The sequence below is a fragment of the Notolepis coatsorum genome (assembly GCF_963971535.1).
Source record: "Notolepis coatsorum genome assembly, chromosome: 15".
Lineage (NCBI taxonomy): Eukaryota > Metazoa > Chordata > Actinopteri > Aulopiformes > Paralepididae > Notolepis > Notolepis coatsorum.
The window spans coordinates 64,031,291-64,055,117 of record NC_140179.1 but is presented as its reverse complement, the minus strand read 5'-3'; the positions used below and the strand labels follow the sequence as shown (position 1 = coordinate 64,055,117).

Below are 23,827 nucleotides of genomic sequence, written 5' to 3'. Positions count from 1 at the left end.
CTGCAATAAATACTTGATTACACCTTTGTGTGGAACCGATTCATTGTGGGAAGTGTTCATCATATTTATATATCATGTACTGTATGGCCAGTAATTAAAGTACATAAAGCGGTAGTGGTTTAATGATACCATACTTATCAATACAGTCAGGGAATTGTACCCCTCAGTTACAAACAGAATAAGCTGCTTCTTGTTCTATACTGCAGAGAGTAACAGAATAATGTGCTTCATGTTCTATACTGCAGAGAGTAACAGAATAAGCTGCTTCTTGTTCTATACTGCAGAGAGTAACAGAATAAGCTGCTTCATGTTCTATACTGCAGAGAGTAACAGAATAAGCTGCTTCATGTTCTATACTGCAGAGAGTAACAGAATAAGCTGCTTCATGTTCTATACTGCAGAGAGTAACAGAATAAGGTGCTTCATGTTCTATACTGCAGAGAGTAACAGAATAAGGTGCTTCTTGTTCTATACTGCAGAGAGTAACAGAATAAGCTGCTTCATGTTCTATACTGCAGAGAGTAACAGAATAAGCTGCTTCATGTTCTATACTGCAGAGTAACAGAATAAGCTGCGTCATGTTCTATACTGCAGAGAGTAACAGAATAAGCTGCTGCTTCATGTTCTATACTGCAGAGAGTAACAGAATAAGGTCGCTCCGCCCCGCGGCGCTGAGTCTTGTGAGCGACCTGGCTGTTATTTTTACACCGTCGCCCGTCAAACCTCTGGTGCGTTAAGAACAGAAACACCAACACGCTCAAATTAGCCCGACGTCACAGATTCATCAAGATGTTCCTGTAGAACCAGCAGTAGCTGCCAGGTCATATACACACAGGCGTGCACACACACACACACACACACATATACAGTACACACACACACACACATACAGTACACACACACACACATACAGTACACATACACACACACACACATACAGTACACACACACACTAACATACACACATACAGTACACACACTAACACACACGAACACACACACTAACATGCACACACACATACAGTACACACAATAACACACACACACACACTAACACACACACACACATACAGTACACACACACACACTAACACACACACACACACACACACACACACACACACACACACACATACATACACATACATACATACACACATACAGTACACCCACACGCACAAACATACACACACACACATACAGTACACACACACACGCACAAACAAACACACATATACATACATACATACATACAGGGCCGCCTGGGAGAAATGCGAGGCCCTGTGCGACATTTTACCCCCCCCCCCCCCAAAGGTTAAAAAATATATATATATATATATATTCTTTTTTATACAGTCAACATATTCTTAAATAATAGCGCTGCCCGAGGCGGGGCATGATACAGTCAACATATAGCAAAAGAGAGAGCAAGAGAGAGCTCCCGTTCTACAGTCAATATACAGTGTACAGAGAGAGAGAGAGAGAGACACATTGGAAAGAAATTGAAATGCTATTTGGCCCTAAACAGAGAGTACACAGTGGCAGAATACCTGAGCACTGTGACTGAAGATCCTTGAGCACAGCCTAGCCATCGAGAAAGGCCGCCATAGGCAGACTGTGTGTGTTAGAAAGAGAGAGAGAGAGAGAGAGAGAACATGTGTGTTTGTCATGTGTGTGTGTGTTAGAGAGAGACTAGAGCATGTATGAGAGATTCAAAAGGACAAAGATCAACACTTAAATCCAAGAGAGAGAGAGAGAGAGAGAGAGAGAGAGAGAGACACATTGGAAAGAAATTGAAATGCTATTTGGCCCTAAACAGAGAGTACACAGTGGCAGAATACCTGAGCACTGTGACTGAAGATCCTTGAGCACAGCCTAGCCATCGAGAAAGGCCGCCATAGGCAGACTGTGTGTGTTAGAAAGAGAGAGAGAGAGAGAGAGAACATGTGTGTTTGTCATGTGTGTGTGTGTTAGAGAGAGACTAGAGCATGTATGAGAGATCCAAAAGGACAAAGATCAACACTTAAATCCAACAAGAAGAGGGTCTATACCAGAGAAACCAAAGCAGCAAGGAGCCAATGGCCGACATCAGCTAAATAGGCTAGCCAGGTACTGTGACACCAGGCCACACACAGCTTTGGCCAACGGCCCAACGCTACCCAAGCTACACAAACGACCAAGACATTCACACACAGCACATGTCGTATCTCCAAATGTTGTGAAGTAGCATATGTTTTGCCTGGAAAAAAACATCGTTATTAACAAAACATTTGGGAGGGGAAGGAAGGAAGAGTGGGGTAATGTCATGACATTTTCATTAATCTTACCTGCACCAAGGAACGCAGGGCGAAAGGCCGCAACACAGGTCTCCACGTTGACGAAAGGCCTCTCGCTGGCGGGACAAAAATAAGCCAGAACCCCCTGCTATTCTCACGGATAATGTCAATGGTCGTAGCACAAGCTAACAGCCAACTCTAACCTAGGCTAACTGATAGCATCAAAGTAACGTGCGCAGCCGGCAGCTAACGTCGTAGCTACGACGTTAGCTGCCGGCTGCGCACGTTACTTTGATGCTATCAGTTAGCCAGTTAGCTCAACCCGGCTATCGCTAACCATTAGCTAACGCACTACCACTGAAACTACAACATGAGAAAAGCAATACAGGCGCTGACACCAGGCCACACACCGTTAGCTACTAACTCCATACTACAACAGGCTACAGCTAGTCGACCAGTTTGGCTCCAGAGAGAGAGAAAGAGAGATAGGTCCACGGCGGGAATATAATCATAGGTTGACTCACCATAACGCAGTATCAATGCGGCGCCAATGGTAAAGTTGGAAGGAGACTTTCTTGGCCCACGGTGTAATTTCTTCTGATCCATGCTGCTTTTGAAAAGACATCCTCCGCGCTGAATTAGATCATCCCTCTACCTTGTGTCGTGTGTCTTCTTCTTCTTCTTCTTCTATTACGGCGGACGGGATAAGAGACCGGAAACACTATCCTAAAATCTGTAGAGCAGCAAAGCCGCAGAAACCGGAAAACTGCAGTCTGCAGAGCCGCAGAGGCAGGAACAAGTCAGACACATTCTACAAACGTGTCTAATGTGAAATATATAAGCATATAAGCAAAACTAGATTTTAGGTCTGTGATGAAAAAGGGCCTCGCGGGAAGGGGGGCCTCGCAAAAAATAAAATAAAAAAAAAAGAAATAAAAAAAGAAATAATTTTTTTTTTTTTTTTTTTTTTTCCCGAGGCCCCCCTTCCCGCGAGGCCCTGTGCGACCGCACTGCTCGCACACCCCCTGAGGCGGCCCTGCATACATACATACATACATACATACATACATACATACATACATACATACATACATACATACATACATACCAGTACATACATACACACACTAACACACACACTAACACACACACTAACACACACACTAACACACACACTTGCTTCACCTTATGGCATTAGTCTCCCCACAGGATGTTGGAAGTTTACAGATGGTCATGAGGACAGATGGAAGTCACAGTGACTGTGTGTGTGTGTGTGTGTGTGTGTGTGTGCACGCGTGTCTGAGTGTGTGTTTGTCTGTGTGTATGTATGTACGTGTGTATTTGCATGTGTGTGTACGTGCCTCTGTGAGTGTGTATATGTGTGTTATCTACCTGTGTGTGTGTGTGACTGACATGAAGCCCACATCTGTGTGTGCGTGTGCGTGTGTGTGTTATCTACCTGTGTGTGTGATGACTTTGGGCCCATCAAGAAGGTGACATAGAATGAACCGGATAACACCAAACTGGATTTAAAAACAACAACAAATGCCCCTCCCTCTCACACAGCTCTCTTCTTCCCCATGCCTCTCCTCTCCTCATTCATCCCTCCACCCCTCTCCTCTCATCATTCCTCTCATCCCTCTTCCCTCCATCCCTCTACTTTCCTCCTTCCTCCCTCCCTCTCCTCCTCCATCTTCCCTCTCCTCTCATTCTTCCTCCCTCCATCCCTCTCCTCTCATCCTTCCTCCCTCCATCCCTCTACTTTCATCCTTCCTCCCTCCATCCCTCTACTTTCCTCCTTCCTCTCCATCCCTCTCATTATTCCTCCCTCATCCCTCTCCTCCTTCTCTCCATCCCTCTCCTTCCTCTCCATCCCACTCCTCTCATCTCCTCCCCTCCATCCCTGTCCTCTCCTCCCATCCGTCCTCCCTCCATCCCTCCCCTCCTGGTATTATATTTAATCGTGCAGAGGAGGTACTGTTATTTACCCTTTGTAGCGCACAATCCCAAACCTCTTCCCCCATAATCTCTCCCAACTCACTATCCCAGTTTGCTTTGATTCTATCATGAGTAACACAATTGAAAGAAGATATGAATCCGTTCACTCTTGAAATAAGTAGCTGAATCAGGGGGGAGCTTTAACATCTCCTCTAAATCTGGTGTTGAAGACAGATTTGGGAAATTGGGGTCATGACTTCAAAGAAAATAAAGCACTTGAAAATATCTAAACAGGCTTAACCTGGGGAGATCACATTTACCTGATAAGGCCTCAAAACTGGCTAGTATAGAATCCATGTATGAATCCTTAAACCTTAAAAGGCCACGCCTTTGCCACGAAGAGAATGCAGAGTCTACTCTAGCAGGAGGGACATTGTGGTTATTGCATTATGGGACTTAGGCCCAAAAGGAGCTTAAACCCCAAATTCTGACGGAATTGAAACCATCTCTTGAGAGTGTTGGAGACAACAGGCCATCAATGAAGACGAGACACAGGAGGAGGCTTCACTTTGACACCAGTCAGTATCTGGAGCCAATGAATACTTTTTTGGATATTTACAGCCCAATAATAATAACATAAATTGGGAAGAGCTCAGCCCCCTTCAAATGTGGGTCTCTGTAGCAACTCCATACATACTCTAGGGCAGTGGTTCCCAAAGTCGGGGTCGCGACCCAAAGGTGGGCCGCGAGCAGCCACGGGAGGGCCGCGAGATGAAATTTTTTTTTTTTGTATTCTAAAATTCTTGCCAACCTCGACGCTCTCTGGAAGGTTCACAATACGGAGGTTATCTCTCCTGGACAGTGATGCCACAGATTACTTGTAAAAGTAATCTGATTACTGATTACTGATTACTCCTTTAAAAAGTAATCTTAGTTACTTTACTGATTACTTGATTATCAGAGTAACTTAGTTACTTTGAAAGTAACTAGGTTACGAAGTCGTCCCCCCTGCTGCTGCCACAACATAAGAATGACAAAAAAAATTTAGTAAAATGTACTCAGTTTGAGTAAAATGTACTAATAGGGCAGGTAGGCCTATCTTGCTATCTATAGATCTATAGATTTCACAAAAGATAAATGGTCAATAACACCACATGTAGGCTGATATGTAACCTACCTTTGAGGCCTGCCCCATTCAGATATGGTTCTACGTTATTATTATTTATTATTGTGTGAATGAATGAATGAAAACTTTATTTAACAGATTGCAGAATGGGTACAATACAGTACGGCTCAATACATACAATTGTTAAGGGGATGCAGACCTGAGAAAGACGTTTGTCTTGTTTCCATCAGGGCCCCCATTTTCAATTCATATAGACATTTATGACATACACAACATACATGACATTTATGGCATAGGGACATATAGGTATTTAGTACTGATACATTTGTGACATAAGCGGTATTCAAATATACAGTACTGTTACCCCTAGATCCTGACAGAGTATATACATATGATGGGGAGGGGACTGTACATTAGGAGGGGGTGGGTGGGTGGGAGGGAAATATACATACGGCGGGGAGGGAATATATATACTGCAGTGTTGTCAGTGTGCTACTGACAACCTACATACTGCAGTATGGTGTTCCATGTTCATGAATAGTGCACTGCAAAAGATGTTTAACTCAAAGGTAGAACATACTGTTTGGCTGGTGCAGCTCCGACTCCGAGTCCTGTAGAAGTCGATGGTCGTGCTGTGCTGTATATTCCATATGCGGTAGACAGTATTTTGTTTCCTCCGCAAAGTGAATGTTTTTTTCACCCGGCTTAGTTTACACAAACGTTAAGTAGACTAGTGAACTTCCAGTGCCAGAAAGCGTTACGAGCGCGAGTGTCTCCCTGCTAGCTCGCAGGTCAGCCTGATAATAACAATAACAGCCGCGCCCACCAGCATGGATCAACACGCGAGGTTGCGTGCTGTGACGTCACTCCCCAATACAAGGAAAAGCTTTCCAAACGTATATTTGACTGTCGAAAACGAAAGAAAATACTGCATTCCGCCTGCATTATGATGAGATAGTAACGAAATAGTAACGCACGGCCACTTGGACAAGTAACTGCAATCAGATTACTGGCTTGTAAAGATTAACGCGTTAGATTACTATTTTCGGGGAAAAGTAATCAGATTACAATAACGCGTTACTTAGTAACGCGTTAGTGGCATCACTGCTCCTGGACCTGTTCTCCAAGTCGCCAACCGCCTCTTAACAGAGCCTCATTTACCCACTGGAGTTTCTTGATGGCAGCCTCCGCTTCAGCTAAACGCTGAAAGTTGTCTCCGTGGTGGACTCCACGGAGGTGAGTCGGGTTTGAAAAGAGATTGTTTGCATCTAGCGAGGCTTGTATCGGCTTGGTAGCCTCTTGGCTCAAGGAAGAAATGTCATCCCAAAGTGATGCTCTCTGCTTTTCAAATTCTGCCGACAGCCGATCCATTGAAACAGCCTGGGTAGCGTTACAGTTGTACCTTTAGTAACGTTAGGCAGAGGAGAGTCGCTGTTGCTAGCTAACAACGTTAGCTTTGCTGCTGCATTAGCCGAGGCACATGTGGCTACAGTCTGAGTTTGTCCTTTGGCAGTTTTGTTTGTATTTTTGTCCCCCATTTCGAAGCAGAAACTGTTACCTGTCAAAACTGTCAAAGTTCCACGGTAATTGAGCAGTTAAACGATGAAATAACAAAAGGTTGACCGGGAGCCTTCCCGCATGATACAACCGGAAGCCATTATTGTTACTTTTAACTTCAGAAATGCCAAGTCCTTTCAAGCAAACAAAGAGAAACCAGAAGAAGACGGATATTGTCTTTTTGCTTTACAGAACCCCCTATTATTCGGCGAGCTAATTGCACTTGTTTGTGGTGTGTGTGTGTGTGTGTGTGTGTGTCTGTGTGTGTGTATGTGTGGTGTGTGTCTGTGTGTGTGTGTGTGTGTGTGTGTGGGGGGGGGGGTATTGGCTGGTTTTATTATAAGACTAATTAAAAATCTGCCAGCTTTCAAGGCCCATCAGAATTACGGCAGAGTTGCGCTGAATAGGTGGAGAAGACACCATGTTCATCAATCATTCACACTCTGTGTTCCTGTTCTCTGCATGTTCTCTCTCTCTCTCTCTCTCTCTCTCTCTCTCTCTCTCTCTCTCTCTCTGCGTTCCTGTTCTCTGCATGCTCTCTCTCTCTCTCTCTCTCTCTCTGCGTTCCTGTTCTCTGCATGCTCTCTCTATCTCTCTCTGCATTCCTGTTCTCTGCATGCTCCCTCTCTCTCTCTCTCTCTCTCTCTCTCTCTCTCTCTCTCTGTTAATCACTTGTGCCGTAAAACAGTTTTTTTCTTTCTCCCCTCTGTTCATTATTTTCTCTCGCTATGTTTTATCCTCTGTCCACGTAGGACTAATTATTCATGGAAGGTTCCCTGTGATTTTTCAGACATTCCGTACACTTCGAAAGTTGAGGCACACTGCGCTTAGAGAATGGTATTGGGAGGTGTCCCCCACACACACACAAACACCATCATTGGTGAGCCAATCAGCAACGCCGGATCTCGTCGTCATTTTCACCTCAAAAGTTGTTTATAAACTAGTGGTTTAGTTAACATTACTGCTACTGAGCATAATTGACAAACATAGCATAGCTTGACCTGTGTAATGTTACTTGTTGTTCCTCTGGGAAATACCGTTCATCACCATCATTTATACAACTTGATTTAATCCAAAAGTCCATTTGGAAACGTATTTAATTTCAAACCTGTATTTAATAATGATGTAGTATAAGGAGGTAGCTTACCAATAAAGGCCTTGCCAGTGTTTGTTGCGCCTCTCTGTCATCGAGAACTAACCAACCTTCTCATAAAGGACACAGTGATGAGTGTCGTATCTATCATTAGTGATGAATCTGAGGGCAGAGTGACAGACAGAGTCCAGGGATGTAATGGTTGAGGCTGCAGCCTATAAATCACGTCACCGTAGTCCAGGACTGATAAGAAAACTGCTTCGACAACTCTCTTCCTGCTAATCAAAGGAAAGCTGGTTCTGGTTATGTATAGGAAGACAATTTTCTGTCGCAACTTGGAGGCAAAGTTGTATATCTATATATATATATATATATATATATATATATATATATATAGTACTAGATATATGTAACCATCATATTAAATGTTTCTGGCTCTAGAAAGCAGCATAAATCTCCCACCACCAATAGTTCATAATCAGAAAAATGTGAAATTAGGTTTGCTAGAATGACTACAGTTTCTGTGCCAGCAGCTGGGGGTCTATACACACATCTATTACATTTACATGTTGTCATTTAACTGACACTTTTATCCAAAGCAACTTACAAGTTCTGTACGACAAGTCAGCAGGAAGGGCACAACTCTTTCAGCTGAGTAACAATGTTCATCAAACAGTGCTGAAACGTGGGTGCTGCAGTGTTGAGTGCATAGACATAAGACATGTTAGTATAGTAGAAGGAGCGCAGGGTAGTATAGGACAGTAGAAAGGTTAGTGTTAGTTTTATTTCAGATATTCATTACAACCATTGAGGAGGGCCCCAACTGGATCTTTAAAGCAATACATTTAAATGTCTTTGGTATGGAGACTAAATCTAAACTGGATACAAATATACTTGCTTTAATATTATACAACCACTCCACCCCCCCCCCCCTCCCAGCTCGATCTACCCTGTACAGATTGTAGCCCATTAGAGATATATCTGAATCAGCAATGCTTTGCTTAAGCCATGATTCACTGAGGACAAGGATATAATCACAAGCTACTTGTAAAACACAATACTTGTTCCCTAATGATAAAGATAAATGCTCAATGAAAAAACCCAATGGCCATCACAACCTAGTGTGCAGATAGATGGGCAGCAAGAGCCAGCATATCACCAGGGTTATAAAGTGGGCACCCCCTTCACTGGTGTTTCATCAAGTTAGGCCCATGACACCTCGGGAAGGCTCAACTGTTACTTCCAGCGTTCCATAACCTCCCACTTGTCCATGATATTCACACGCCGAACCTCCCTATGTTATCCTATGTCAAAAATACAATTCCAGGGCGCCCTCGTGGCGCACCGCATAGTGCCTCGCATACCTACTGTACGCGGCCGTCCCGGGTTCGCCTCCCGCTCCCGGCGATATTTGTCGCATGTCTTCCCCACATATCCTCTCGTTCTCCCTCTCCTCTATCGGTCCTGCGTGACCAGAAAAGCTGTAAAAACGCAAAAATAAAAAATACAATTCCTGATACCAATATCAAACATGAAACGGCAATAACAGAGAAGAAAAGGAATACTCTTGCCCTTTGGCCCCCAGCTGACATTAGGCACAAAGCCACAAACATTAGATCTAATTGACCAATCTTCAAAAAAAGAAAATTATTATGAAAGTGCCTTCAAAATATGCCATCACTTGTACAAACCGGGTGAATACTTGTCAATCTGTTTTAGTAACCAAGATGATCCACAATCTATGTCTTAGTAACCAACATGATCCACAATCTATGTTTTACTAACCAAGATTATCCACAATCTATGTCTTAGTAACCAAGTTGATCCACAATCGCTTGTTTAGAGCTGCAGCGCTTCAAAGTCTTGGACTGTTTCTCTTAACTATGCAGCAGGACTACTGTACCCACAACGCAACCACCTAACACCCCCTCCATGTGAGCTGCAGGGATAGCAAGAATGTGGCTTTGTTGTTATGATGTGAGAGACAGTTTACTGTCGCTCTGTGGTATGTGTGTATCGTGTGTACGCTGCGCTCAGTCAGTGACTCCGTTATGAGCGAGCAGCACGAGCCCTTCCGACTTGCGACTGAAATAGATGCATTCATTGCATTCGTCAAGTACTGTGAGGCGCGGGCGGAAGTGGCAATACACTTAAAGATACACTTAAAATGTTGGCGGAGAGAAGATAATCTCCCAATTCAGTTACAATTGAACATTGAACGGTTCCAAAGATAATGTTTCTCTGCATATTTTCACACCGCCAACAAAGTACTGGGCCCGTTGTCTCGGAATGAATTTTGCTGGCAGCTGTCATTTCTGCGCGTCCCCTCTCCGACACCCGAGACAGAAAGCACTCAAAATTGCCAATATCTCAATTTCTACCTATGTCTGAATTGCGCAACGTTTTGTGATTTTCTGAAGAATTGTTTGCGCCGGAATAATCCCACCTAGACCGTGCCGTGTCACATTTATCCTCAACCAAATCCACTGACTGCCTTTCAATGTTTCTTCTGACATCTCATGTATCGCTTTTCACAAGCTCCGCCCACGAATCGCCAACTCTCAATAATGATAAAGTTGATTGTACTATAAATCCTCTTCATCCTACTTCCACCGGACAAACCCTAGCTCTCCATCCTCGCTGTTCAGTTCCTGCTGCCAAGTCTGCATATCTCAGCTTTTTCCTTTAATATGCCTCCCAAGGCACGGTCAATCCTTTAAAATAAACTAACCGCCAACTACAATACCATAATACTAGGTCAGGCCTCACGTTAGTGCTAACTATCTCTCGTGGAACGACACATTTTCCTCCCAAATCTACCTTCATCTCCCAATCAGTAGCTCCATTTAGGTGGCCTAACTCATGCCTGCCTAAAAACCTACATCCTCACAACGGATCAGACTCACCTTGCTTCAGGCACAGAATGACTTGGCCGACCTAAGGGCAAGGTCCACATTGATGAAGGCCAGTCCGGCTTATGTGCAAGCCGTCCATGGCCGTCCATTATGAAATTATTTCCACTTCCTGTATAATTATTATTATCTGGAAATAATTCCTACAAGAGCAAGATGGAAAACATACACTTGCAATGGCATCAGAGAGCTAGTGATAACTTGTATAGCGAGGTGATAGCTTGCTGCTTCCTGTAGCTTGCTAGGTTTTGTTTTCCACAGTCAACACAAACCCTGGATTCCAGAGACATGTTTATGTTTGTCCAGGAAATAACTCATCCACAAATCCATAAAAGAAGAACAACAAATGGATATTTGCATTTCAGATAAGAGTTGGGACTTGGGATCCAGGCTGAATAGTCAACACCACAGGAACTAAACGCTGGTGTGACAAACCCCGACGTAGAGAGTAGGAATGGAACGTCTTTGAAGTTGCTTGTAACATTCTTCCCCCATCATTTGTACAGTATAGCCGTAGAGAGAAGCTTCGGTACAATTCCCAGCGGCACATTATGGCCCCCTGCTACGCTCCTCTACTGTATCTCTTCTCTTCTCGCTTTTCTTCTCTCCTCCTGATCACAACTGACACTTCCTCCCCTGGGAAATAAGAAGGGAATCATTTACTTATCTTTTTGTCCCCTCTCTCTCTCTTTAGGTACAGAGCCAGAGTGGAGAAAGTTGATTCACCGGCAAAGGTTCATGTCTTTTACATCGACTACGGAAACGTGAGTACCTTTGAATACTGTGTGTGTGTGTGTGTGTGTCGATGCCTTGTGTTTCATACTTCAGAAGGACAGAGGATGAATAGTGTATAGTCATCATTAAAAACATCAGCTCTTCCGTTTGATGGCTAGTACACAAAAAGACACACACACTCGGCCACCCACTCGAACGTTGTTACTATTGATCTAGCTAAAACACTAGAAAAACAACGTCTCTTGCTTGCTCACGATGTGCTCACAATGCCTCATTGAGTCATGACTATAAATGTAAAATAGAGTTGTTAATGATACAAATATTGTCGTATTTATTATTATTATTATTATAATTATTTAATTCCGAGGATGTCTGTAGAATCTATGTGAACGCAATCACCAATGATTTCTCCCAAATGAAGCCGCTAACCTCTTAACTCATTGGACGCCATGGATTAGCCTCATCCTATAGCAGCTACTGCCATCGCTGTAAACGGTGGGAGTCGCTCACCTTGTTTGCAGGGCTATAACTATTAAAATATTATAGCTATATATGCAATACTATGGCCCATTTGACATCGAGTATCTATCGTTCAAGATGTGAAAAAGGAATATTTTTTCCATCCATACATTCTTGTTTTATACCGTGGTAAATATAAGTATAGTTTTAGAGTGGTCTGGGGTAATTCCTGGGAGGCTAGTAATAGCCTGCAACGCATATTATACTTAATCCATTGGCATTTCGTCCCTATACATGCTACAATAAAGAATTCAAATGCATATGATCGGTATATTATGTTCCATCATGCATGCATGAAAGGGGGGGGGGGGTTGTTTCTGATTAATTGACTGTCAATAACAGCATTCGTTAGTACAACAGCATACGCTGATCAGGGCGATGAACCAAGCTGAAATTGACGTTAAATTGCTCTTACCTGTGGCCGATGAGATTCCAAAAAGAATATTCCCATTATTTGATTGCCATCTGGTAGATTGTATGTCCATTTGGCCCACGCCATAACTAGGGATGGGTACCTTTCACATTTGAACCGATACCGGTACCGGTACCTGTGAATCGATACCGGTACCCAACGGTACCTTTTTTCTGTACTTTAGTCTCAAGAAATTTAATTTACCTACCTCAGTTGTAAAAAAAAAAATCCAAACTTCAAATAACTACAATTTCGACAGTTTTCGGCTTGTCATTGCTCCGACTGCTTTGTTGTTGAATCAAGTCAAATCCTAGGTAAGCATATATTGTGCGTGTGAACGTTGACATGAAAAGAAAAAAGTTTAAAAAAAAAGTTAAAAAAATAATAATAATAAAAAATATATATATATTTTTTTTATTTTTTTTTCGGTTTCTCACTTGATTCGATACTCGGTAGTACCGACGTGTTTCGGTTCGTTACCTCAAAAGTACCGAATTCGGTACCCATCCCTAGCCATAACCCCCCACAGCATAATGAATCCGGCGTCCCGAAAGCGATTCAATGCGATCGGGTATACCCCTCGGTCCACGTTACTCAAAAACTCCGCCCGGAGGACCTTTGGACCTTTGCGATCTCACACACACATTGCCACACAGTACCACAGCCTTGCTGGGTGATTTATGAATGGAAATAACGAATAAAATAAATAACGATCCAATAACGTATATACATGGTTGGTGTTACAAAGGATCAGATTAAACCAAATATATATATTTATTGATTGATATATATTGCATAATATTTGTATATCGTTTGATATCCCTTGTATATTCCTTGTACATATACACGGAATATCCCTTTAGCCTAGTACAGACCATAATATTTCATTCTCCTATTGGATAGCGGTCCACAGGCGCCAAGGCCATGCCTCCAGAGTCAGGTTCAAAGCCACCGTCAAGACATGTCTGTACATGCCCGGCCTTGCCCAAGAATACGAGACAGAAATGAAGTTGGCACTAGATTGTTCGCCGTGCATATAAATATGGCGCAGGTGAATACAGAAGTATGTTACCCAATAAGTTGAAGCCTCACCCACGATACTCCGTGCGGTGAAATATGGCCTGTTTGGCCCCAAATAAGAGCATTGAGACCGCGTGCGAATTAATAACTGAATTGTCAGAGTTTGGCGCTATACCGTCGAGTGCGACATATTTCTATTAAGTCAGTAATAGTCTATTTGTGTATAGTGTATCGTGCGGCTAAAGTTCTACAGTGACCAGCATCACCAACGCTTCCTCGTATCAGCTAGAGAGCTTATCCAGGCTGGGCTGCTTTCATGGCGCTTTCACCCGAGGAGCCCTAGACGAGAACCGTGTGGACATGTACACTGGATTAATCTACCCGACGACTACATAGCCCTTTGCGGCTGGATTATATTTGCTTTTGGTCCTGTGATTAATGGAGCGGAGAATCGCCGACGCCTACACGTGTGTGGGATTTACCCTGTGAGGAGCCACGTCGAGTCTGCGCCTCAGAGAGCCTGAGGCAGGCTAGCTTTCTTCCCTGTGGATCTACAGGCTACGGAGAACAGCTGTATTCGTCTGTGGATCAAGATCTTATTGCACCGTCTCCCGTACTCGGAGTCTCCTTATCATCGTTGACCCAGACTCTACTACCGACAGATCCTCTACCCCTGCTGGCTTACAACCGGGGGGACCCTTCCAGTATCTCCCGCTATATATTACTAGTGTACCATAGATATAATTCCCTAAGATTCAGGTTGTATAATTACCTCCTGCGTAACCAGAGAATGGACATTCATTATTGATTTGCCTACGCACATTCCTTTGCCTTATAAGCGCATCCAAAGTAAATAGAGACGTATATTATGTACCTTTTGCTGCAATAAATACTTAATTACAACTTTGTGTGGAACCGATTCATTGTGGGAAGTGTTCATCATATTTATATATCATGTACTGTATGGCCAGTAATTAAAGTACATAAGACGGTAGTGGTTTAATGATACCATACTTATCAATACAGTCAGGGAATTGTACCCCTCAGTTACAGTTGGCGTTATTCGATTGGCGGAGAAACACGTATATATGTGTGAATGGTGCTGAATGAGTTAAGCCCGGAGCCCTATTTTCTGAAAATCCGCCTAAAATACATACCTAAGTAAATAGAATATTGCTCCACTTCTACAAGGTCCATTTGCATGTTCTTGGTATCTAGGGACATCTATGGACCTCAGTGAATGTATTCCCAGTGTCAGAAATATTGTGTCTATTACTAGGCTTGCTTAAATTGTGATGAAACAAAAGAGAATATGAATTAGGATTTTCTTTGCATCTTTGACAGTGAATAACACCATGCTAAAAATTACCAGACATAAGAAACTGCCACTGAGCTCGTTCAGTACCTTCTTGAGATCACGTGTACAAAAAAATCGAAGGAAATTAATAAAGGGAAGATGATTAAACAAAGGTTTTGTAATTTGCAATTGCAATTTGAAATATTATTATAGAATAGCAGGCCTATAAATGACTTTATTATAGCCAATTCGAACATTTATGGATTGGGCCAAATCTTCTCTTTCAAATGGCTGAGATCAATTTGGATTTAGTATCATCAGGCGTGCATGAAGAACAGATAATGAAATCTACTGTATGTACAGTAGGTTTTTTATTCTTGCAAGAGCTCCGCCATTTTGAAACTTTCAAATCGGATGGTTGCTAAATGCTCAAAATAGGGGAGACAAACTAACTGCGCTCCAATATATGCCAATAACGTTCAGTTTTGTGGTATATAATCCAGAGTAATAAGAAAAAAAAATAATAATAATCAGGAAGTAATTTGCTTGCAAAAAAATTTAAGCCTTTGGGAAGTGTAAAATTCCACGCTCAATGAAAGCTCTGGATGTCCTCTTCTCAAAATCACTCAAAATGACTACATTCACCGACGGCCGGTAATTCAAAAGGGCCAATTTCCGCGATGACAACATTTTTTTTTTAAACTTCACCAATAACACTTTAACCTATTGGTAAACAAACGTATTGATGGAAATATACATTATAACTGCTGTTGTGACATGGTTATGATGTTTATACTTGAATACGTTTGAAAAAAAAATTAAAGATAATTATGTCAGACAGTCGGGAGAGCTTGATTTATGACGTGATGTCATTTGCGGTTCGGCCCCGGAGCGCACGGGCAGAAGAGGTTAAGAACACGGGTGCACACCAGTATGTGACTTACGACTGCCTTTCCACGCTCGTAAATCCTGCTCTTAGTTACGAGCGAATGCCCAAGAGGGAACCGCTTGAGAATGCCAAGATCGGCCCGAAAAGCTTGTAAATGGAGTTACAATGAAATGTGTTCGTAATTTTTCTCGTAAGTCCGTTTGTTGATCCTTGTGACAAATGCACAATTTCTCTCTCTCTCCCTCTCTCTATCTATCTATCTCTCTCTCTGTCTCTCTCCCTCTCTATTTCTCTCTCTCTCTCCTCTCTCTCTCTCTCTCTCTCTCTCTTTGTCTGTCTGTCTGTCTCTTTCTGTCTATCTCTCTCTCTCCCCCTCCATCCTTTTTTATCTTCAGTGATGAAGCCTCCGCATCCTTTTGTGTGTTTGTCCGTATACTATTCTGAGCGAGTGTACCCGCTTGTGTGTGTGTGTGCACACATGTGTGCACCACAAAGTGGCCCATCCAGCCAACCCCTGGCCCGTGGGAGATTACCCATAATGCAGTGTGTGGTGCTGTGCTAGTGGTGTGTGTGTGTGTGACCTCACAGAGGGGGGGGGGGGGGGGGGGGTAGGTGGCCCAGGGTCGGGCTGCCAGATGCAATGAGCCCTGGCATGTTGCTGAAAGTGTCTCTAAGGCCATGTTTAGACGGAAACGCTCGCGGTTGAATCCGTAAAAATATGTTCCTTTTGTTCATACGGCAACGCCGTTTTTGCGGGGAGAATCCGCAAAAAAGTGAAACCACCTTCATGGGTGGAAATCCTAGAAACTATACACCTTCGCGTTATCATCTGAACAGTCAAACTAAACAGTAAAACTATGACGAAAGGGTTCTCAAGGCTCTCGACGCGTACTGCTTACGTCAGAGGCATGCGCCAGTAGCCTAGAAGCGTAAACAAAGCGAACAAGCATGTCTGATTCTATCCACGGAGATCACCTGAAGGCTACATTGGCAGTACTTTTAAATACACAAGAATCAGTCCAGCGGCTATCACAACTAGTGACTGGAGCCACTGTCTATGAGTGACTCTGCTTTGGTCCAATCACATTCTCCCACCCACAGTCTGCGAATCAGGGCGGGTCTTCACAGCAAGCCTGGTTGTCTCAACGACCTGAGGCAGTGTAGCGTATGGGTTAGCGGGGCTCCGTCGTCTCGAGTCGACTACACTTTTACAGCCTTGTCTGCACGAAAAATTCCCTCTGATCCGTCCATCATATCTTTCTCTGATCTGTCCATCATATCTCTCTGCTCTGTCCATCATATTATATATCTCTCTCCATCATCTCTCTGCTCTGTCCATCATATCTCTCTCTGATCTGTCCATCATATCTCTCTCTCTGATCTGTCCATCATATCTCTCTCTGATCTGTCCATCATATCTCTCTGATCTGTCCATCATATATCTTTCTGATCTGTCCATCATCTCTCTCTCTGATCTGTCCGTCATCTCTCTCTCTCTGATCTGTCCATCATCTCTCTCTCTGATCTGTCCATCATATCTCTATCTGATCTGTCCATCATATATCTTTCTGATCTGTCCATCATCTCTCTCTCTGATCTGTCCATCATCTCTCTCTGATCTGTCTATCATCTCTCTCTCTCTGATCTGTCCATCATCTCTCTCTGATCTGTCCATCATCTCTCTCTGATCTGTCCATCTCTCTCTCTGATCTGTCCATCATCTCTCTCTGATCTGTCCATCAGCATTCTGTCTGTCATTTCTCCCTCTCTCTACATGCTGTTTTACTCTGCTGTCCCTCTTTTCATTGATCGTCTTCAGTCTATATCACATCTTGATATGTTTCTTCATTGATCGTCTTCAGTCTCCATCACATCTTGATGTTTCTTCATTGATCGTCTTCAGTCTACATCACATCTTGATATGTTTCTTCATTGATCGTCTTCAGTCTCCATCACAAAGAGAGAGAGATTTTCTACCCAATTTTAAGAGTGGTCAAGAGCACTCGGATAAGAAAAAGCCTACCATTGGTCAATTTCCCCCAAATATGACTTAAAAAACCCAGAACTTATTGCGTGTGTTCTGCTTCTGAAATGGATTATTATTATATATTGCCGTTAGATCATTCATTCAACAGGAAGCGATTTGCGACTGATCTCAAAATGAGATTAGATTAAAATGTATTGTTATTATACAGCACAAGTACAATACACCATCCAACCAGAGTGGATAAATAACAGCCCATCACTACTGGGAGAACACCAACTCTTCTATAGAATGCCATGCTTGTGTGTAACATGTAACAAGAGCCTTGAACAACATATCGTAATTCAATGCAAACTGACTTCCATTCCCTGCTGAGAGATGGCCTTGTGCCAGTATGGATCTCGACGGAATACAAAAACATTGAAGATCTTAATATGGATATTTGTCTGTATAGTATCATCTGGTTATTCTTGATATATTATTCATATAAAGGAAGGTCTAAGCTGAGTCAACGTCATCTCCTGTAATATCTCTGGATGGAATATGTTTCTATCCGCCTCGTTGTTTCTTTTAGGTCGGGGGGAAATTAATGGTAATGAAATGCACATCGCTACGAGCGCCTCTGCTCCGCTGGACTTGTAATGAAATGTGATCACTTACACACTTGGCTAACATATGCACATTCTTTTGCGCTCTAATGCATTGAACTGTCTAGTAAAATGTCAAGATATACATATATATATATTATACAGCCGCAGTGTTTGACTGCTGGAACTAAAGGCTTTTAGTGGTGCTCCGCGTCAGGGCGTGGATCATGCAAAAAAATATTCTCATTATCAGAGTGGTACCTAATGAGAAAGGTGTAACAACTTTGATTCATTATAATTTTCTTTTACCTTTCCTCCCATCCCACAATTTAGTCGCCATGCCAATTCCATTCCTGGTCCTTGTGCGACCCTACAGTCTGTGTGGGGGGTGTAGACAACTAGACATGTCTCTACCGCTGCCCAGAATTTACCCCGTGTCTCTGCGGTGGTAGGCCAGTGTTTAGACCTCTACACTACCCAGTCACACCAGTGCTTAGACCTCTACACTACCCAGCCTTTCCAGTGTTTAGACCTCTACACTACCCAGCCTTTCCAGTGTTTAGACCTCTACACTACCCAGCCTTTCCAGTGTTTAGACCTCTACACTACCCAGCTTCTCCAGTGTTTAGACCTCTACACTACCCATTGCTTAGACCTCTACACTACCCAGTCACACCAGTGCCCTCTACACTACCCAGTCACACCAGTGCTTAGACCTCTACACTACCCAGCCTCTCCAGTGTTTAGACCTCTACACTACCCAGTGCTTAGACCTCTACACTACCCAGCCTTTCCAGTGTTTAGACCTCTACACTACCCAGCCTTTCCAGTGTTTAGACCTCTACACTACCCAGCTTCTCCAGTGTTTAGACCTCTACACTACCCAGTGCTTAGACCTCTACACTACCCAGCATTTCCAGTGTTTAGACCTCTACACTACCCAGCCTCTCCAGTGTTTAGACCTCTACACTACCCAGTGCTTAGACCTCTACACTACCCAGCCTCTCCAGTGCTTAGACCTCTACACTACCCAGTGCTTAGACCTCTACACCACCCAGTGCTTAGACCTCTACACTACCCAGTGCTTAGACCTCTACACTACCCAGTGCTTAGACCTCTACACTACAGTGTTTAGACCTCTACACTACCCAGTGTTTAGACCTCTACACTACCCACCCAGTGCTTAAACCTTTACACTACCCAGTGTTTAGACCTCTACACTACCCAGTGTTTAGACCTCTACACCACCCAGTGCTTAGACCTCTACACTACCCAGTGCTTAGACCTCTACACTACCCAGTGTTTAGACCTCTATACTACCCAGTGTTTAGACCTCTACACTACCCAGTGTTTAGACCTCTACACTCCCCAGCCTCTCCAGTGTTTAGACCTCTACACTACCCAGCCACTCCAGTGCTTAGACCTCTACACTACCCAGCCACTCCAGTGTTTAGACCTCTACACTACCCAGCCACTCCAGTGTTTAGACCTCTACACTACCCAGTGTTTAGACCTCTACACTACCCAGCCACTCCAGTGCTTAGACCTCTACACTACCCAGCCACTCCAGCGTTTAGACCTCTACACTACCCAGTGCTTAGACCTCTACACTACCCAGCCACTCTAGTGCCTAGACCTCTACACTACCCAGCTGCTCCAGTGTTTAGACCTCTACACTACCCAGCCACTCTAGTGCTTAGACCTCTACACTACCCAGTAGATTGCATAAAAACAAAACAAAGTGTCTAGCAATTGCTGCCTTGATCGCCTGCACTGTCTTTGTTCGTAGCCACTGAGCCAGAACCAAACCATTGAGCAGAGGTAGTTTGTATTACCATAGAAACGTCTGAGAAATAATATTGATAAAAGCAAAGGATAAATACAAGAAGTCACTTGCCCTTATTTAATAGCGGAGAAATAGTGTCCTGTGTTGATTGTAGGCTTTGCAGAATTGATTGGGAGGGGAAAATAAAATTGCAACATATCGGTGAATAGATTTTCTTTTCACAGCCTCTGTGTCAATTTGTGGCAAAGAGATGGTTGTATCATAACTGAAATTGATCTCTGTTGTGTTGTCACTTTGGCTCTCTCTGGCTCTCCTACGTATTTATATATATTTTCCCATCATGGTGTTTTGATGTTGTCATTTAGTCACATTTCTGACCAAATGAGATGATTATCTAACATGTTATTTTCCATACAGATTGTTGTTTTTCTTGTTCATTGTGGTTTCTAGTTAATATTATATATAATATAACAGACTGTCTCTCCCTCCCTCCCCCCCTCCCTCCCTCCTCTCAGAGAGAGATTGTGTCGTCCACCCGTCTGGCCGTCATCCCTCCAGCCTTCAGCACCAGGACTCTAGCTGCTCAGGCCACAGAGTATACCTTTGCCTACATCCAGGTCCCACAAGACGTAAGCACGCACACACACACACACACACACACACACACACACACACACACACACACACACACACACACACACACACACACTAGGGCTGAGCCCGAACGTTAGAATGTTCTGACCTTCGTTTGTTATGTTGGCTTTCAAATTCTAAAACAAATTTGAATTTGTAATTTTTTATAATCTTTTTTTTTTAAATATATTTGTGTTACGTGTCTATTCATTCTGTTTAAACCAATGGGTTTTTTCTTCACAGTTGCAGATAAAGATTAGGCTACACTAATATTATAGTATTAAAAACTGATGAGTTATATTCATTAAAGAAAGTTGATTTAATTTAAAATAAAATTACTAATTTAATCAGATTAATCACTTTATTCAAATTGAGGATTTAGTTTGAGGATATTTATTAAAAAAAAAAGTAAATAAAATAAAATTGATTTTTTTTAATTAAAAAATGAAGGTTCGAACGTCCGTTCGGAAAAACCCTGACGAAGTTCGAATCCCAAAAACAGGCTTCGGGGACAGCCTTAACACACACACACATACTTGGGCTGGTCTCCACTAAAGAAACTCTCAGTCGACTAATAGTCAGCTGACTAATCAACTAACAAAGTGTTGGTCAACTAAGACCGACCCGACCGATGATTCGACTGAGAGGGACCAGTCCTGTCTTAGCGATTGACTAATCTGTTTGTTTGACAGTTGATTTTGTTTCTTCTGATACACATTTAGTTAATCTAAAACATTGTTTTTGCTGGAGAGATCATATTAGTCTGCAAGTAAAACAAATGGTGTATTATGTGATTTGACTCAGCTGATCAAATCACACAATACATACAGTAGGGTTAAGATAATAATATGCATAGTCAATATGGTTTTATGACATCTAGGGATACAACAATAGTATAATATCCGTCGCACTGCCTAGCTACCTATTACAGCAGAGATGGAACAGAATCTATAGATAAACACACCAGGGTTTCTCTTGGTGCCACTCCATGTGTCCTGGAAGATTTTAATGTTCCGGACAAATATTATTATTTTATTCAGCTTATTAATCGATAGGCTATATCAGTGGTTTGCAAACTTTTTCAATCAGGCCCCACTTGGGTAGTTGGTCCCCACCTAGATGTAGGCTTGAATAATTTTAAGCTACAAACATGCCATTTCCTCTACTACTAACAAGACGAGATTAACATAACAAGACACAAAGACACAATTAGTTTTATTTGAAAATGAACAAAAGCTTGCCAACTGATCCTGTGCCACTGTGACATAATAACAATTACCGTGTAGTACTTCCCTGAGTAGTAGATTTAATTGAATGAAAATAATAGTAACTTAATTAATATATTAATCAAAAGCAGGCCTACTATTAACTACTGCAGGTTGCAAATAAATCACTTTTCATATTCCCATTCTAGCCTACATTCAGTGACTTGTGTGTGCTTGCTTTCCCTTGTAAATCTTCCCAAAGCGGGGTATTTGTTTTGAGATGGCCACTCTCAGAAGCTGTAGCTGACTACTTGTACGCTTCACCGCTTGTCTTTTAGCTGCTACCAGAAACTGTTTGATTCCTCTCATAAATTCCTCTCATGCAGGCTAGCGTAATAGATAGCACAAACGTACAATGCTTTTACAACCTTTTCTGGCTAAACGTATTTAGTCTTCTGAATATGCTCTGTATAAGGAATAACACAGTCAATACATTTTTGTTGACATTGGCGTTCATCAGTTTTGGTAGGTTAAATTAATATTATGATTTATTTTTCTTTTTTGCGCCCCACCTGCAGTATCCATGCCACACTAGGGGGTCGCGCCCCACACTTTGGGAACCACTGGGCTATATAAAGAATGACATCATCCAGGGATGTAGATTCATGATGTTTTATTGAAAAGTAGGCTACTTTTGCTTATACATGATATTCCAGAATAAAAAAGAAGTCCTGTCAATAGACTTGCGTGCATAACATGTCTCCAGCCTCTGTTCTTCAGAGAGAGAAGAATGTGACTTAGTTGCCTTTCCAGCGTCCAGTTCAGCACCATGGACAGTGCTGTGGTTAGAGAACAGCAGAGAGACCAGTTCAGCACCATGGACAGTGCTGTGGTTAGAGAACAGCAGAGAGGAGAGTTCAGCACCATGGACAGTGCTGTGGTTAGGGAACAGCAGAGAGAGACCAGTTCAGCACCATGGACAGTGCTGTGGTTAGGGAACAGCAGAGAGAGACCAGTTCAGCACCATGGACAGCGCTGTGGTTAGTGAACAGCAGAGAGGAGAGTTCAGCACCATGGACAGTGCTGTGGTTAGGAAACAGAGGAGAGAGGAGAGTTCAGCACCATGGACAGTGCTGTGGTTAAGGAACAGGAGAGTTCAGCACCATGGACAGCGCTGTGGTTAGAGAACAGCAGAGAGGAGAGTTCAGCACCATGGACAGCGCTGTGGTTAGAGAACAGCAGAGAGAGGAGAGTTCAGCACCATGGACAGTGCTGTGGTTAGGGAACAGAGGAGAGAGGAGAGTTTAGCACCATGGACAGTGCTGTGGTTAGAGAACAGCAGAGAGGAGAGTTCAGCACCATGGACAGTGCTGTGGTTAGGGAACAGAGGAGAGTTCAGCACCATGGACAGTGCTGTGTTTAGGGAACAGAGGAGAGTTCAGCACCATGGACAGTGCTGTGGTTAGGCAACAGAGGATAGTTCAGCACCATGGACAGTGCTGTGGTTAGGGAACAGCAGAGAGAGACCAGTTCACCACCATGGACAGTGCTGTGGTTAGGGAACAGCAGAGAGACCAGTTCAGCACCATGGACAGTGCTGTGGTTAGGGAACAGCAGAGAGAGATCAGTTCAGCACCATGGACAGTGCTGTGGTTAGGGAACAGCAGAGAGTTCAGCACCATGGACAGTGCTGTGGTTAGGGAACAGCAGAGAGACCAGTTCAGCACCATGGACAGTGCTGTGGTCAGGGAACAGCAGAGAGACCAGTTCAGCACCATGGACAGTGCTGTGGTTAGGGAACAGCAGAGAGAGATCAGTTCAGCACCATGGACAGTGCTGTGGTTAGGGAACAGCAGAG

At 43.1% G+C, this 23,827-nt stretch overlaps 1 protein-coding gene across 1 annotated transcript in view; it reads left to right on the top strand.

Moving 5' to 3' along the window:
* Positions 1 to 23,827, top strand: part of snd1 (staphylococcal nuclease and tudor domain containing 1) — a 447,837-nt gene that overhangs the window by 378,416 nt on the left and 45,594 nt on the right. Inside the window, 2 exon segments of the mRNA XM_084330125.1 lie at positions 11,597 to 11,666; positions 20,647 to 20,761. Of these exon segments, the coding sequence (XP_084186251.1) occupies positions 11,597 to 11,666; positions 20,647 to 20,761 (185 nt within the window).